This window comes from Athene noctua, chromosome 8 (assembly GCF_965140245.1).
Source record: "Athene noctua chromosome 8, bAthNoc1.hap1.1, whole genome shotgun sequence".
Lineage (NCBI taxonomy): Eukaryota > Metazoa > Chordata > Aves > Strigiformes > Strigidae > Athene > Athene noctua.
In genome coordinates this window covers 24,620,365-24,636,563 of record NC_134044.1, presented here as the reverse complement: position 1 = coordinate 24,636,563, position 16,199 = coordinate 24,620,365, and the positions used below count along the sequence as shown (strand labels likewise).

The following is a 16,199-nucleotide window of genomic DNA, read 5'->3' as shown; positions in this document are numbered from 1 at the left end:
CCCGCTCATCGTGACTCATTCTGCGTGGGTGAAACCAGTGACAATTTACTAACGGAGCTGAATCCCAAGGGTGGGTAAGCACACGGGTGGGGACACGGCTTCGTAAATTAAACATCATGTGGTGGCTGCCACCCGCCACGCCACTGCGGTCAAGGACTGAGGGCGGCCGCCCGCGGGCCCCGAGGGCCCGGGCTCTCTCCAGCACCGGCTGAAGCACCCCACAACCCCCCTGCTGCCTTTTTCCCCCCCCCCCACGTCACACATTTAGAACAGAAAATGTTTACTTGCCACGTACGTGGTGATTTCAGCGGCCCCACGAGGGCCGTTCTGCTCTGCCCTCGCCGCCCAGGTAACGCCAGGCGTTCACCTCCTTTCGCGTCCCTCAGTCACAGCGGGAGTGTGCGGGGGGAGGGATTAAACGCAACATATTTAACCCTTTTCCTCGAAGCGGTTATTTTTCCCCTCAACGCGAGCCCCTCAGCGGCCGTTCCCCGCCGTGAGGAAGGGCCCGGCCCGGCCGGGGCTGAGGCGTCCCGGGGAGGGCGGGAAACGGGCGGGCGCCGAGCGGGCGGCCCGGCCCGGCTCGGGGCGGCAGGGCAGGGCTGGGTAAGCCCGGCCCCACCCGGCGAGCCGAGCCCAGCCCTTCCCCTCCCCACCCCGCCCGGTCCCCGTGCGATGGGGAGGGGCGGAGACGGCCGCCGCCTGAGGCGGCCGCGGCGGCGCGGGAGGCCGGGGAAGGTCCCGCAACACACGCCCAGGAGGAGCGCGGAGGGGCGGCGGCCGCAGCAGGTGGGACCCTGGGCGAGGAGGGGCCGGGAACCCACCGCGGCGTCCCCTCAGAGACCCTCAGCCCGGCGGGGCCCCGCGCAGGAGGCGGGGAGGGCCCAGGGCGGCCCAGCGGGGCCCCCTCGGGGAGGGGGCACGGGGAGGCGCCGCCAGCCCGGGGCTCCGGCCGGGCAGCGGGCACAGGCCCCGCGGCTGCCCGCAGGCTGAGCGCCGTTCCAGGACCAGCGGCTCCGCCCGGGTGCCCGCACGGCAGAGGACAGGCCCACCTGCGCGCAGGTGATGCCGCGCTGGAGTAACGCAGACGGACGGGAGCGACCGCTTGCACAGCGCGGGTCTGCGCGCGGGTTTCTTCTGCCTTTCTGCAAGTGCAGCATCCACTGTACGAAGACAAAATACAGACAGAGGGCTGCTTTAAGTTCTAGTGCAAAATGTATTAGGTTTTAGAGGATGAAATGTGCTTGTGCAGAGGAAGAATGAAGCGGCAAACCCAGGTAGGCTTATAACCGAGTTCGGCCGATACATCTCAAGCTGTACTGCCAAGTATTTCTACTTTTCTTACTCTGCCTTTCAGGAGACACTAACTCAAATGCTCACTAACTCTGGCAAGCCGGTAATAAAATGTGTCTATTTAAATACAAGCGAATCGCTCTTAACAGACGTCTTAAGAGGCAATGCCTTCTTACGACCGCTGTGGCTTCTCAGCTTTTCTCTGCTGTTGCTGAGAATGCTGACACTGTCCTGCTTCTTAGGAAAGAGAGAAGAAAGCATGTACAGCTTTGTCTAACATGTCTTGCTGACATACACGAAACCACCCTGTGTTCATCTTCCTTAGGAATTAACACACAGAGAAGAGTTATCAGGAAACTTACAGAAGTCCAAGGGGAAAAATGGCTGTTCTGAGGTGTCTTGTCATTATAGTACTTGCATTGCTAAAGGATGAACAAAAAAGTTCGATCAACTAATGAAGTGTGCGCTTTGGATTGCCTCAGAGTTCCAGAATTTTAGCACCAAAAAAGGATGAGTTGGGTTGATGCTTTTTCTGCTTTCAGGACATTGCTGCAGTCACAATTCCATATAGATTCTATGAGTGAAATGTTACAGTATGGCCTCACAGTTCATCTCCTGTGTCTTGTATGATTTCTGTCCTACACGGTTGTTTTAATTTCTTCAAAACACGTAGGAGCTCCGAAACACCCATCCCTCTGCCCAGCTGGACAGACTCGCACACTTTCTAAAGAAAAGGAACACAGTCAACCTTATTTCCTAAAGCTTTCCTTAGGACAATAGCTAGAAAAGTAACTTAGGTCTATGTTGACCTTTTAACTCTCGAGAACATAAATCGAAAAATATAAAATTTAGGCACTTCTTGACAATATAGTGATGTTGTTAGTGAAGGTATTTGCTCTTAATTAAGGTGCTGGGAAAATTCAGATGTAAATCTGGTAGTTGCTATGATGGAGAATTAACTAATTGGTAGAGGTATCCAGAAATAAATTTTTACAAACTTTTTTTTTTTTTTCTTTTCAGATATGAAGCACTGTGCCCTGTGATATTTACTTTGCTGTTCTCACCATCGGAGGATGGCTGCCATACTCTGTGAAAATTCTTCTGGTCAGTACCACTACACCCAGGTCAACCAACCTCTTGAAATCAGCTGCATGTTGCTCCTGATTATGCTCGGCAAAGTGTTCCTGGATTTCTTCATGTTGCAAGTTAAGCAAAAGAAGGTGAAAGTTAGTTTTATGGGATACTTTTGTGTTTCACTGACGCTTCTTGACTTCACGCTGCTGCTGAGTATATCTTTCATTTTCTATTTTGAGGACTTTGCACTCTGGGGTGTGCGATTTACAAAGTACCACATTTGCCTGTTCACTCAGGTAATTTCTCTCACCTATGGTATTTTGCATTACCCAGTGTATCTTGTGGCTGGTCTGGATTATTACATGACTATAGCCCAAACTTCTCAATTTCCTAAACGAGGTCCAAGATTACTCTATGTATTTGCTGTGGTTGTTATATGGATGTCAGGGTTTTTTTGCATTCTCAAAGTTCCTGCTATCTATGAAGAACTAGAAATTCAGAACCGTTTTTCTCCTTATCAGTGTCCTCTCTATGCCAGTGTGCAGAGCTACTCAGTCTCCTGTGCCATGGTGCTGCTCTTGGGCACAGCTCTCCTGGCTTGTCGGAAGGAGGTTATCACCATGCTGCTGTCTGTCAGGGTAGGTTCCTTTGCCAGTCAGCCCGTTCTGATGTTCTCCTACGTGTCCAACAACAACAGAGCTTGCTTTAAGTGGCAGCTCCTGACCAGACTCCTCATCTGTTTTCTTGGCACTTGGGCACCTTTTGTTCTTCTTCAAATTATCGTTTTGTTTCTTGGTGCTCGGATTCCAGCCTACATGGAGATGAACGTCCCCTGGCTGTACTTCATCAACAGCTTTCTCATCGCAGTAGCATACTGGTGTCGATGTCACGATGTTGAACTGACAGAGGAGATGTGGTCTACAGATCCATTTGTCAGCTGGAAATTCTGCTTTATGCCGTTTAACAATGAAAACACAGAGCCAGCTGATAAGCCCAGCACAGTAATTGTAATCTGTTAATGAGCTGATGACTGAAAAGACTGCAAATAAGTGCCGTGGGACAGAAGCGTGTACTCGGACGTTCTGTGGCCGTGTTCTTACAGATAACACAAGGAAACCTCAGTCCAGAGCTACAGCCCCGCTCCTGCACCAGAGCGTGGGACGCCGCACGCTTCCACGCCGAGTCCACTGGGCAGCAAGCACCTGCCAGCTCAGAGAATTTAACTTAACTTGAAAGTACGGGTTTAAAAGACCACTGCTTATATAAAAGCAGTTTTTGGTTAAACCTTATGTTTATGACTAGCGTTTTACACGTGCTTTAAATGGAATGATCTCAGGTTTTATAGTATAAAATGCAATAAAGTCTTCTTCAAAGCTGGAGGCCTTTTATCAGTCGTGGACACGTTATCCTATTGTCAGATGTTCAAACTTCTGTGATCTTTTCTTGTTAAAGTGTGATATTTTGTCAGTTTAAGATTAAGGGTTGTCTGTTTAGTAAGAAATAAATTGTTTTAATTAATACAAAGCTACAACTCTTAGTGATATAAACTTTGTTTACGTAGTACAAGAATAGTGCAAGATATGCAACTTTCACGACTACCAGAGAGGTGGTATTTCTTTGCTACTGCTTCTCTAATGTACAGATGTGCATATTAAAACGAAATAATTACAATCAGAGCAATAAGCTTGAATGCAGTGGCAATTACACTAACCAGGGAACAAATACGGATGTGCTTAACACATGAACAGTTCAACTCTCTATACTCAGCAGATGTGTATGTTCTTACACGGTTAGTTGCTATATATAAATACATGCCCGAGGTTAAAGAAGGGCTTAAATTAATATAAATTTTGGTTTAAAGGCAAAATTACTTTGAAATTAAAATAATTTATTTTGAAGTGGGACTACTTCAGTAGGGGAAGAATGAGTCAGGCTTCTAGCAAAAATACTCAATTTTAAAATCTTTACAGTTTTATAAATGTCTTAATTTAATTTTGTAGAAGAGAAATGATACACAACCAAAGCAGACAAATGGAAGTAGCATTTATTTCTGAAGCACTGAACTCACAATACAATGTTGTATTGAAATAGAAACTATATAAGTAAATGATGCTGTAGGTTGGTTAATCATTCACCCAGACCCACAGGGAACAATGATATCACACAAGAATACTCATTAAGAAAAATCTGCAGGATAACAAAAGGTGCAATTACAAGCAAGTTTAAGCAGCATAGTATAAGGTGCTTTGTTTCAGCATTTGTATGATGAATTTACCCATTAACAGACAGATTAAAGAAATTTCACTTCTACAGATCATAACAAATGAGAGAATCTAAAATTCATTCACATGCTACTTGGTAATAGGAAAGTGCTTTTTAAAAAAATGATTCACAAAGTGAAGATCATATTTTTACATAGTTCACTGTGCTCTTCAATTGTAAAATTTAATTTTTGGGTTATAATTTACATTATTATATATCAATTATAGACATAGATTTAATTGCAGAATTTAATGCTACGTGGGCTAAAATTTCTTATAAAAGAATATTCCAGTATATCACTCCATAAGAATACTCAATCCCATCTCAATCATATATTAATCTTACATTTCTGCAATGTATCAGTCCAATTATCAGTCTGATTTATTACTTCACCCCACATAGTGCTTCTTTCAACCAGAGTCTGTGGTAAATTTCTTTGAGGCCTCAGTGATGTACTCAAAAGGACATGAGCATTTTTAAGCAGTAGAAAATGGTTTAGGGAAAATCTGTTAAAAAGGCCATCAAAAGGACAGTAAATGATCAAAAACTGAATTTTAAAAAACTAGTGCAATAAGTGGAGGCAATGCTTAGCAACATGGTTTGAAGTGTTTGGCACCACAAATTATTTCATCCTTTATGCTGGAAAGTGTATTTGAAGGAAATTCTATTTCCACGTTAAAGGTAGGAAAGCACGTATGATGTTAACTTGAAAAACAACCTGAAGCAATCACTCCCTGCTCTCAAACTGTAATTGCTGTTATTTAGCACTTGAGATGCTGGAGGATAAACCATGTCCAAACACATTTTTTTGACAACAGCATTTCTTCAGGTTTTATATAAACTGGACACCCACTGAAATGGGGTTGACAAAATATTTACAAAACTTAATTCCCTTTAAAAACCAGCAAATATCTCAAATACAGTAATGCACCAGGCATTTCAGAAGATCATGAAATAACTAATCCCTACAGACTTGGCAGGCAAGGGAAAATTCCTAATTTAAAATTCATTTAACACCAGATGAAGGCAAAGTTATTTTCAAGAACATACACTTCAGCTGCTTCTGGTTTGTGTGGTTAGTCTCACCCTTCTAATTCATTAATGTATACAGAACTGGAACTGCAAGAAGTTGGGTGAGGCTGCTGACGTGTTTTATTTATTGGTGTGGTTCAACTTATCAACCCATAATTAAAGTTTACACAACCCCATCTACCCTGATGTGGCAGAATTCCCGTAGTTGCTGCAGTGCCCCTAAAGCCATTTTCAGTTCTCAAAATTGTATTTTTTACAGGGAAACCACAACACACAGCCAAAGCCAGTATGAAGGTACTGATGCTACATCACTGTATTGCTATCAAATTTGTTCTTCCATACACTTTGGGGAAATAGTGCCAAAGAGCATTAACCTTTAGGCTGGTGCTACACCACCGAGTAGGTAATAGCGGCACAACAGGCCTTCACATACCATCCAACTGTGGCGTCTGAGCCTCCTAAGCAACTATTTTAAAATACGTTAATAGTAGCTCTCTGTAAGCCCACTTTTATCCTTGACTTTTTATGGAGGGAGACACCAGTTGCAAAGTGATCTTTATCCTATTATCTTCCTAACGATTACGTCTTTTCCTCTGTGTTTTCTTTCATCTGGTGCTTCTGAGAAGTCCTAACGCTGACCCTTGCACCCAGCCATACACATAAACCATTGCTCTGTGGAACAGGATTACAGCTTTGCTGCTGGACAGAAAGAGCAGAGAAGCTATGCTGGGAAGGTGGGAATCTCTGAGATAATAAAAACTATAGACAACCACTGCTGTATCTATCTCCTCCGCACATTACTTCTTGTGCTGTGCCAGCAACTAATGGCCTTACACCATTCAAATACTTTACAGTCTTTAATTCTTATAGGATTATTTGATATTAATGGTAACAGCGGCTAAAGTGTTAACCCTTTATGAGAAACTTCTGTACTTTCCTCCTATAAAGAACCCCTTAAAAATCAACATTGATTTTAATGAGATATTCTGGGTTTTCAACTCCAAATAGAAGCATTTGGCACTCATTAATAAACCCCTTCATTCTTCACACACTTCTTTCCTGACCAGTACGGGTTTGCTACCACTGTAACACAAAGGCTACTTAAAAAGGAAGTTGGGTGTGCAGAATACTTCACTGTTCTTTCAAACAATGACTTTGCAAAAAGCTGCCAGAGGACGGCATCGTCCTGGCTGCCAATACACTGGCCAGGTAGCAGAGGACAACACGAGTCTTCCCACAGGTTGACCGGACTTCACCCGCAAAGCAGATATGCCTCATGAATCAGCTATATTTGTGCTTCTAGCCTAATCCCATAATCAGCAAGGATACCCTGATTTAGTACCTATGAACAATACTATAAGCCTTTCAACAACCCTACGTAACCGTACAGTGCTTTTTATGCACAATTAAAATGCTCCTTAAGTGTTATGCATTGCACTTAAATGACATTTATGATCACTCTTCTATGAATGTACAATTGTGCTCAAATTGTAATTCTTTCTAGTTGGAAAAAATCTCTTTAGATCTCCTTTTTCTAGTTCCTTACTATACATAGTAATTTTGGATAATCCATCAGGAAACTAATACATGCTGGAAGTTTAACATTTTTTTAACGCGAAACCTGTTCATAACACTGACTCCCAGAACTGTGCTTCGGAAAAGTTGGATCAATGGTTACAAAACCTAGACTATAAACTCACTATGCACCTTCAATTACAAGCATATTCACATCTTTGAATTTCGTTTTTTCCTTCCACTTCACTGTAAGAGATTGGTAAATAATGCACACAACCTTCAAGTGTGTAAGTTTTAATGTAGAGGTTACACAAACCCACAGAGCAGTTTAGGATGGGGGCCTTGAATACGTGTGGAAGTGCTGACCGTGAGACCCAGGGGACAAGACACAACATGCTCCAGCCAACACAGGTGACACCCAGCAGGGCAAAAAGCACACTGAGAAATCTCTATGGAGAAGGAAATGGCATGTCATAGAGCTCCTCCAAGTTGTGAATAGGGTAAAACCAAATCAGCCTGATCGATATGGATTAGGGTAATGTGTGCTACCTGCTTCTGTGCACGGCCTATGTCCCAGGCTCTGACTGCAGGGCACAGGCTGTCCATCAGCTCAAACTACGTTAGGAACAGTTTCTTCAAAAAGTAAACATCGCATCTACGCTGCAGGCACTTATCTGTACCACAATTACCATCTCTTTTTAAAATGTTGCTATTCACAAAGCCATCCAGTGGATGCAACGACATAGAACCAATAGGGTTTAATGAATTCTCATGCCTAAAGGCAAATTCCTTTAAAATAAACTTAATTTAGGCTTAGCTTAAATGAACTAAGCATTAAAGGAGTTAAATTCCTTTCTCCTCACAATACTTCCTGTCCGAAACTGCAGCTCACTGTGCAAGAGTGACTTAAAAATTAATTCATTATGAGCAATTATTAACACCTTATATTGAAATTACATATTTATCGCTCTGTTCATACTTGTTCCACTCAGCATTCAACAGAAACCATGTGTTTAAAACAAAATACTTTAAAATGTTAGTTTCTTTCCATCTCTAATAAACTTTCATTTGGGTGAATGTTAAAAAAATGTATCCTAGATTGATTCTTTTGCAGGGACATTATCTGCAGCCTAGAATAACTGATGAGTAAGTCTGGTTAATGAGTGACAACTATGTATCTATATATGTGCTAAGGGGACATCTCTGTGCAATACTGGTAAGAAAATAACCCTGCAAGCTTTTATACACATGCTTAATATTAACAGTCCCAATACAATCAGAAAAACTACTCATAAATTATGTGGGTGTCCAATTATTTACAAAACCAGGATTGTCACTGAATTCTTTGATCACTTAGAGCTATAATTTGTCAATGTGTAAAAAATTTCTTAAGGTATTGAGCTGTAAGTTTCTGCATTGATAGTGTGATATTAAAACGAGAACAGCCATCTGGAATAGGCAATACTTCTAACTGGAATGCCAGGCAGTGACACGCTACCCCAGCAAAGTCTCACTATATAACCTTTCATTCAAACTACAGTTGAATGGTTTTATACCTGAAAATTTCCTTAGAGCTAAGATATAAGAAGTGATACAAAAGCTATTGTAAGCCTGCTCAAATACTTGTTTTTATCCCATTCCTTTCCTCTTGCTGCCACATCTGCAGTTATGATGGACTCTTGTTCTATCCAAAAGGCTTGATTCCCACTTGTGATTTGTCCAAAAAGAAGTTAGGGGAAAAAAAAACCCAACACTTTCACAGGAAGGAAATGAGTAAACAGATGCAGGACACAAGCCTTCTATTTGAGAGATCTCATTGTCACAAATCTAGCAAAAGTTTTACCCTCCATCAAGAAATTCATTTCTTGAAAAAAATATGGATTAATGGGTAAAGAATGCATTTATGATGCAGTCTGTTTAAAAACCCTTCAGACATTCTCTGATGATTCAAGACAACTGGCAGTTTAACCTGACAAGATTTTCATTTTTTTATTCTCTGTGTAAGCAAGGTGATAAAGTCACAAATGTGAGGCAATATGGGTTGGCTGGGAGAAGTTAGCAATTCATTGGCAATGCTTGTTTCTGAACAAGGAGCAGCCTACAGCTCCCTGAGCACTTCAGTCAGTGGAAGCGGCCAAGCTTCCTTGCTGGAGTTCTCTGCTTCGGCTGCAAAGCAGGGTTGCTGAATGATAATGATCCAGATTAAGCAGGGGAGTGAGTCTGCATGCCCATTTTGACCGTTTAGGTGCATTTCTTTAAAGCCCCAAATATAAACTCTGAAGCTGCGACAAGTGTAATAGTTATAATTCTACTGGAAGAAATTTTAACAGGCACATTCAGCCCAGTGCTCTGCAAAAGGGTTTTGCCCTGAGCTACTGCTCAGTAGTAGGGTAAGATGGAGACTAGTGGAGAAAAAAGAAAGGGAAGAAGCCATCCAACAAATCTCCCATTAGAGCTAAGATCCTATGGCATCCTGTATTCCTTTCTACAGGAACTGAAATATTGCAGGGATTACCGTGAGGTGTAGCCCACAACAGCAGTCGTCTGAATGCACAAAACAAACCCCCAGGAAATAAAGCTAATAAAAAGGGTTTCTTGTAGACACATCCAGTGGGAGCAAGTGTTAAAAAACAGTCAATTAAAACCTGCAATACTTGCTCTTTTGCAAGACGGTCTAGCTTAATTTGTGGGGAAAGCCATGGGAAATGGTAGTATAAACCCTGAACAGAAACAAGTGATTGGTATGCAGAATGGTTCTGGAGGAATATTACTCTAAGTATTATATTGCTTTTTTGAATAAATTCAAAAGCTGACAAAGTAGACTTCAGTTGCACTTGGAAGTTTTCCAGCCTCCTTTCACATACAGGTGTGATTTTTTTTTTTTTTTAAACTGACTTTATTAACACAGCTACACTGGCAAACACTCCAGTACACGTGCACTGCTATCAGCATAGGTTAGTATAGCTGTGTCTGCTTTTAAGTTCTTGCTTAATGTCAAAATCAGTGAAGGAGAAAAAAAACTTCCAATATGCATAAGGCCCACATTCTTAGTTGCTGCGTTCATGAATATTTAAAGCATAACTCACTATCTGTGGCTCTCCCAAAACCACAGATAATGTAGTGTACTAGAAGAACCAGAACAGACATGCATTAATCAGGTCTACTCTGAGCTCCTGGCATCTGTCAGTGATTATGTCCAAGAGTCATATAGAAACACTAGCTGTAGAAGGTCTCCTGAAAGCTGTCTAATAAAGCAAAATTAAAACAGCTGTGAAATTCTCATGCATGTAACACCACTGTGATTAGCTGTGGGTCTAAATAAGACTCATAAGTCCACATTTTCAAATATGCCTTAAGCCATTATCAAATCACATTTACGTATACCTACTTTTTACATTGCCAAAGAACAATACAATCAGAAGACAGATTAAAAATTAGCCAGTGAAATTTTCGTATAAAAATAATAAAACTTTAAGACAAAAGCCAAAGGATAAATATCTAAGATATCTTTAGTCTTCAATTAGCTCATCAAAACAGAACGTATCCTTTAGAACATATGTTACAGATATGCTACACTGTGTATCTTACAGAAATGCTACAAATGGGAACCTACTGTCTCCATCATTTGAATATCTTTCAAATGAACATTGCCGAACATTGAACCTTCAACTAAGAAGTTTATTTTACAATAGTAACTGAAGACAGAAAAAACAAATTAGAAAGTGCTTAGCAACTTCCCTCCAAAATAAACCCAGACATCAATTAATTCTCTACAGCCTTTGGTGCCATTTGGATAAGGGCTCTCACCACATACTAGCACGTAACAGCAACAGGTTGTCCTAACTTGGAGCTTCAGTGGTTAATAAAAATATTAATAACATCTGCTAATAGTAAGCTCAAACAGTTGTAATTAAAAACAATGATTCTAATGTTGATCTCTGGAGGATCATGGTAGAAAGTCTGTTAGTAGAAACAAAGCAACAGTTTAATTAAAGGAAAATGAAGCACAGATTTTTCTGTAATCCCAATTTACTCTTTAAAGTCATCAGTTAAATAATATACATATTAATCTACCTGTCATAAACCTTCCTTTCAGCCAGTGTATGTGCATTGACTCCTTTTGATCTAGGTCAGCAGTTCTCAAGTTCTCAGTTCCTCTTCTTTTCAGGAACACTTTAAAGTCCCCCTGACCATCTCCCTACACAATCATATATTATGCATTAATTTGCATAAAATACAAAATACATTATTTGCAGACACATACACATATTTAATTCAAATATACAATGACTCCATTGGCACACATGCCCTTCTTTGCCCTATACAAGAGCTTAGGGATCTAGGTCTGTACATAGGGGGAGTGGAACTGCAAAAGGGAGGGAACAGAAGGTACAAAATACATCCGTGAGCATGGATCACGCAGGTGATGGGGAAGCAAAGGCCAAGCAGGCGCGGCTGCTTCCCAGCCCAAGCAGCTTCCGAGCCCGTCAGTAACTCGGGAAACACGTATTTGTTCCACATAAACAGTGCGAGAGGGGGAAGACGGAGGGAGACACTAAAACCCCACCACCTGGGTCTGCAGCATCCAAGTCAAAATCTCCTGGCAGAAGGACAAAGCAGGGTCCCTAGAGATTTCTCCCGGAGTCGCCCACCGGTGGCACTGCTCCTGCCAACCCGCAGCTCCAGGCTTCCTCCCTGCAGCAGCAGCTGCTCCTACACCGAGCTCTGAAGGGACCACGTCGAGCAACTCACCGTGCTCCTTCCTCAGACTACTGCAAGCCCAGCTCATGCTAGCCAGTGGACAAATAAAAGGTGCTTGGAAGTTTCCAGTGAGGCAGTGGGAATGCGCTACAGGGAAAGACAAGGTAGAAGAAGTATCAAGAAAGAGAGCATCTGAGCTATGCTATCCCTTCTCTACCTCCAGTCTTTAAAGTACACTTGTCTCAACATGAGCTAGTTCTGGCTGCAGTTTTCAGCCCCTCACACCCAGGCATTTGGGAACCTGAACCCCAAGTATTCTCACACCTTCTGAACCCCCATTTGAGAACTGCTGGTCTAGTTTAACTAGCAGCATGCAAAACTACAAACCTAACATCTTAATGCCCTCTTAGTGCATAGCAGCATACAAAGAGTAAAGTAACATGTGCTTCAGTTACCTCTGGCAAGAGTGTCACGCCATTGCATTTCAGTAGCCTGACGATGAGGATTTTGATGAAACATCTACACAGTTTATAGTATTTCCAGACTTCAAGAAAATACTACAGTGGCAGAGATGAGGGTAAGCTTCACGAGGAAAACTGGCTGCCAACCTACCCCTTACAAACAATTTGCTCAAGACTAAAAGAAACTCAGAGAGCACAACTAAATGCATAGCATTTTACTGTCATTAGTGCTTCCACAGGGTCTGTGGACACTTGTGTTATTTCAGTCCAAAAACTGCTGTATGTGGGAAAAATCTTTCAGAATACAGCAACACAATTTAAACGGTGTTTAGACTGGGGTGGGTGCTGAGAGTGTTAATCAAACATAAGATAAAGTACATGTTGGGGAATATTTAACCTAACACAGCGTATTTTACTTCATGTTTTCCCATGAACTCCCACTTCAACTCAAAGTATTACTCAGGCTTTACCATGAACCTGTTAATCGTTGGAAACTACAGAGGACTACCTGGTATAATCAAAGGAACATTTTGGAGTCCTTATGTGGGGAAAACCCCATATATTTAACAAAACATCACAGTAACACTCATGCCACAGTGAAGATGTTGGCATATTACTGTCGGTTCTGTCACTGAGAAACTGTTGTTTAAACCTTCATGTTAACCCCCTAAGATTCTTTCAATGAATTGATGCGTGCACAGATTTTCAATGCAGGTCCAAGCTTAATATTCATTGCACTCATAAGGTGATCCTCCTTCAACAAGAGGAGAGCTTGTCCATCAATTTCTTGTGCTCTAAATTCATCTGCAATATCTTGACAACCTACAAGGCAACAGTAAAAACAATTACTGGGTTAAAAATGTGCATTCTTAGATGCAATGACTCTATCCACACTAGAGCTTTTCAGCTACGCAGTTTCCAGTGCTCATCCCTCTAGCGTGTAGAGCCTAAGGTACGTGCAGGAGCTCAATATTATTACAATGGGGACTTCTGAGGTAATCTGAAAGTAATTTTCATTATAGCCTCTAATTACACTGTAATTATCGGAGAAACACTCACTGGAAATTTCAAGTCCTAGCAAATACAGCCTTTTCATTTCATTAAGAGGAACAATTGACATGATCTCACAATTGGAAGAGACTGGCAAAATAGCACTGAAATAGCAATGGAGCATAATTCAAGTGGGTTCTTTCCAGCCAGAAAAAGATACACACATTCTACTGCTACATACAACTCAATGAGAAAATTCACACAGCTACAATTTCCAAAAGGTGTTAATCTCATCTGTATGATACCTTCACTGGGTTAAGTAAACAGAATTTTGATTTATGGGCTTTAGCGTAACTCTCTCAAACACATTTATCATCAGTTCTCTGAGCGAATATTCTATACATAGCAATAACTCACTTCACAAGAACAACTTTAAACTAGTCATTGTTTTGGTTTTTTAATGATAAACTATTTTTTCTGAACACGAAATAACATGGTCTCAGGTTACTGAGGCCTACAATATAAGAAAAAGGACTCTTCAGCTGTTGGACTGTCCCAAGTAACTGCGGGCCCCTTTCCGATGAAGAACACTATGGAAACAAAAAGTTCCTCGAAAGATGTTCTGGACATCTGTTACACAGAAACAGTCAGTTATGCCTGGCTGTATGGCAGCTCTGTTACATGCACAAATGTCTTCTAACAGTGTGAATAAGAGCACTAATTGTCAGTTGTTTATTTGAAGCTTCTTTCTCCATAGCCGCGTTTTTTGTGGTTTTTATATATTTATGTTCTCAACTCGGTGATCTCTCCATCCGCCTCAGAGCCTTTCAGACACATTTTAATTTGTGCTCCACCTTCTATTCCTGCTTTCAATTATTCTGCAGTTAAGTCTACTTTTTAGCATTTTTATATCTTCCCCTGTTCTAAAAGTATACTATTACAGAGATATGAAAATACTGTCAAGGACTCCTTTTCCATCCCAGATAAGAGCAACTGACTAATTTCATGTCCTCTTGTGTGCTCAGATTTAAATCCTATAGAGTCTCATTTCCTGATGGATTTACAAATGTGTAAGAGACAAACAGAAAGGAAACGTGGAAGGAAGTATTGCCATCCAAGCCTTAATTAATTTGGATTATTACTGTGGAGTGGTCATAACATTCAAGGTTGGAAAAGAGTAGCTTTTCACAAAGAATAAAGCACAATTTTTTTTCTTCATCATTTGTTAAACAGACCTCATACAATAATTAACTGACACTTCATTAAGGAAAGGGAAAAATTAAAAGATAATTTGAAAAGAGAAAGGCCTTATGGAATTTTATTGTAGCCTCTGGCTACACCTCTAAATCTCTGTATTTTAGGTTACAACGTATAAACTACAATCCCCAAAGTAAAACAGTTTCTGTGTAGCAGTTGGCTAACTTTTAATCAGAACTAAGAACTACACTTTCCATAACATTTAAGACAACACAGCTTTATTACATGATAAATGCCCAGTCCTTGGGCATTATTTATTGTAACAGGAAATTAGAGTCGTATCTTTAGGAGAAAAAACCCACAAATGAGTTTGTCACAAACAGCATTTATATAGCCACTAAAGCCATTAAAATGTTCTAGTAGTTGCACGTATTCCGTAACATTTACTTTTAATATTTCTGGTGTGGTGATGCACTAGTGCAGCCCAGCTGCACACTGTACCACAACCAGTAAGAGGACATTTTTCAGGAGCCCAAAGCTGTCAACTCCTGGAATGGTGCTTGCAATTCCAGCTACAAAGTTAAAATAATGCCACCAGGAACATGAAGAAAAATCTAAAGACAACTGACCATTCTCAAGAAGATTAAACAGCTCTAACATCTTCATAAAGGTTCTTACTTATGTACTGACACCAGACAAAAATCTGTAAGTCAAGTACTAAGCAAGTATTCCTGTGAAAGGTATCACCGTATGCCTGACTTTAGACCTGAATATGGCGAATTATTTACAAAGAAATCTGAGAGATCAAGAGAAGTTTTTACATTTAGGAACAAAAGCAGTACTGTTAAAATAGATAACTGGTTGTTGTTGCAGGCTTTTTTATTTAAGCAGGATATGAAGCATTCCCATGCAACTTTTCCTAAAATACCTTTTCTCAAAGTCATTTTGGAAAAGCAAAGGATGAAAGTTGATGTATTTTAGTTCCCTCATCCAGGTACATTCTTGTATTCTTAAAGCACTTTTACAATAGGCTGTTGTGCAATAACCTACTAAAAAAAGGATGGGAAGTGAGAGAGAGACCATTAATCTTGCAACTGAAGGAAGAAAGGAGGAACAGCTCTGCTGGGGCTTAAACTATTACTGTCTCTTCCCCCAGAAGAAATAAGTAACAGTAGAAGTGTCCTACAATATTCATTTCTCCAAAAGGCTCCAGAGGAATTCAGGAAAAGCCTGACAAGAACACTTGACTCTGCAGTTAGATCTCAGCTACAGACTAATTGGAAAGCTGTATATCAAAACAGATGCCACTAATGTTTATGAAAAGCTGACAAATCACCATCTCCTACAACATGGCAGATGGTCTGCACAAGTATATATTGCAAAATAGCATCATGAAAATAGATATTGCAAAACAGCATCATGAAAATACAATTTCTTGTATTATTCAACTCTGACAGCATTGAAAAATTATTTTTTCCAAGAGAGTGGCTTGAGAATATATTGAACAGAAGAAATCCCCAAATTGCAAAAAAATATGAACGTAGCTATGTAACAATAAAAATTCTGGCAGGTTATGAATATAATTTTAAATACCTATTGAACATTTTTTCTAAAAAGTATTTGAGAAACTAGGCCTTAATATAGATAGGAATGAGTAACTATAATAAATTTTCA

General features: G+C 40.8%; 2 protein-coding genes across 8 annotated transcripts in view; one reads left to right on the top strand and one right to left on the bottom strand.

Annotated features, from left to right (window-relative positions):
- The first annotated feature begins 570 nt into the window (after positions 1-570).
- GPR160 (G protein-coupled receptor 160) lies at positions 571-3,881 on the top strand. Of its 2 annotated transcripts, none has more exons than XM_074912095.1 (2): positions 571-789; positions 2,314-3,881. In XM_074912095.1, exon 2 carries the CDS (start codon positions 2,367-2,369, stop codon positions 3,384-3,386), a length of 1,020 nt encoding a protein of 339 aa, XP_074768196.1. In that variant the 5' UTR covers positions 571-789; positions 2,314-2,366; the 3' UTR covers positions 3,387-3,881. The 2 variants fall into 2 exon arrangements, with proteins under 2 accessions (XP_074768196.1, XP_074768197.1); XM_074912096.1 differs by lacking the exon at positions 571-789 and adding an exon at positions 796-1,277.
- Positions 3,882-4,390: 509 nt separating this feature from the next.
- Positions 4,391-16,199, bottom strand: part of PHC3 (polyhomeotic homolog 3) — a 38,208-nt gene continuing 26,399 nt past the window's right edge. For 5 of the 6 annotated variants that reach the window (XM_074911608.1, XM_074911611.1, XM_074911613.1 and 2 more), the window contains one exon: positions 4,391-13,160. In XM_074911608.1, coding sequence (XP_074767709.1) covers positions 13,006-13,160 — 155 coding nt within the window. In that variant the 3' untranslated portion in view covers positions 4,391-13,005. The remainder of the gene's footprint in view (positions 13,161-16,199) is intronic. The other variant, XR_012634013.1, reaches the window with a different exon arrangement.

Excerpts from the sequence above, each read along its gene's own strand:
- GPR160 (XM_074912095.1), top strand. The coding sequence starts at position 2,367 with ATGGCTGCCATACTCTGTGAAAATTCTTCTGGTCAGTACCACTACACC.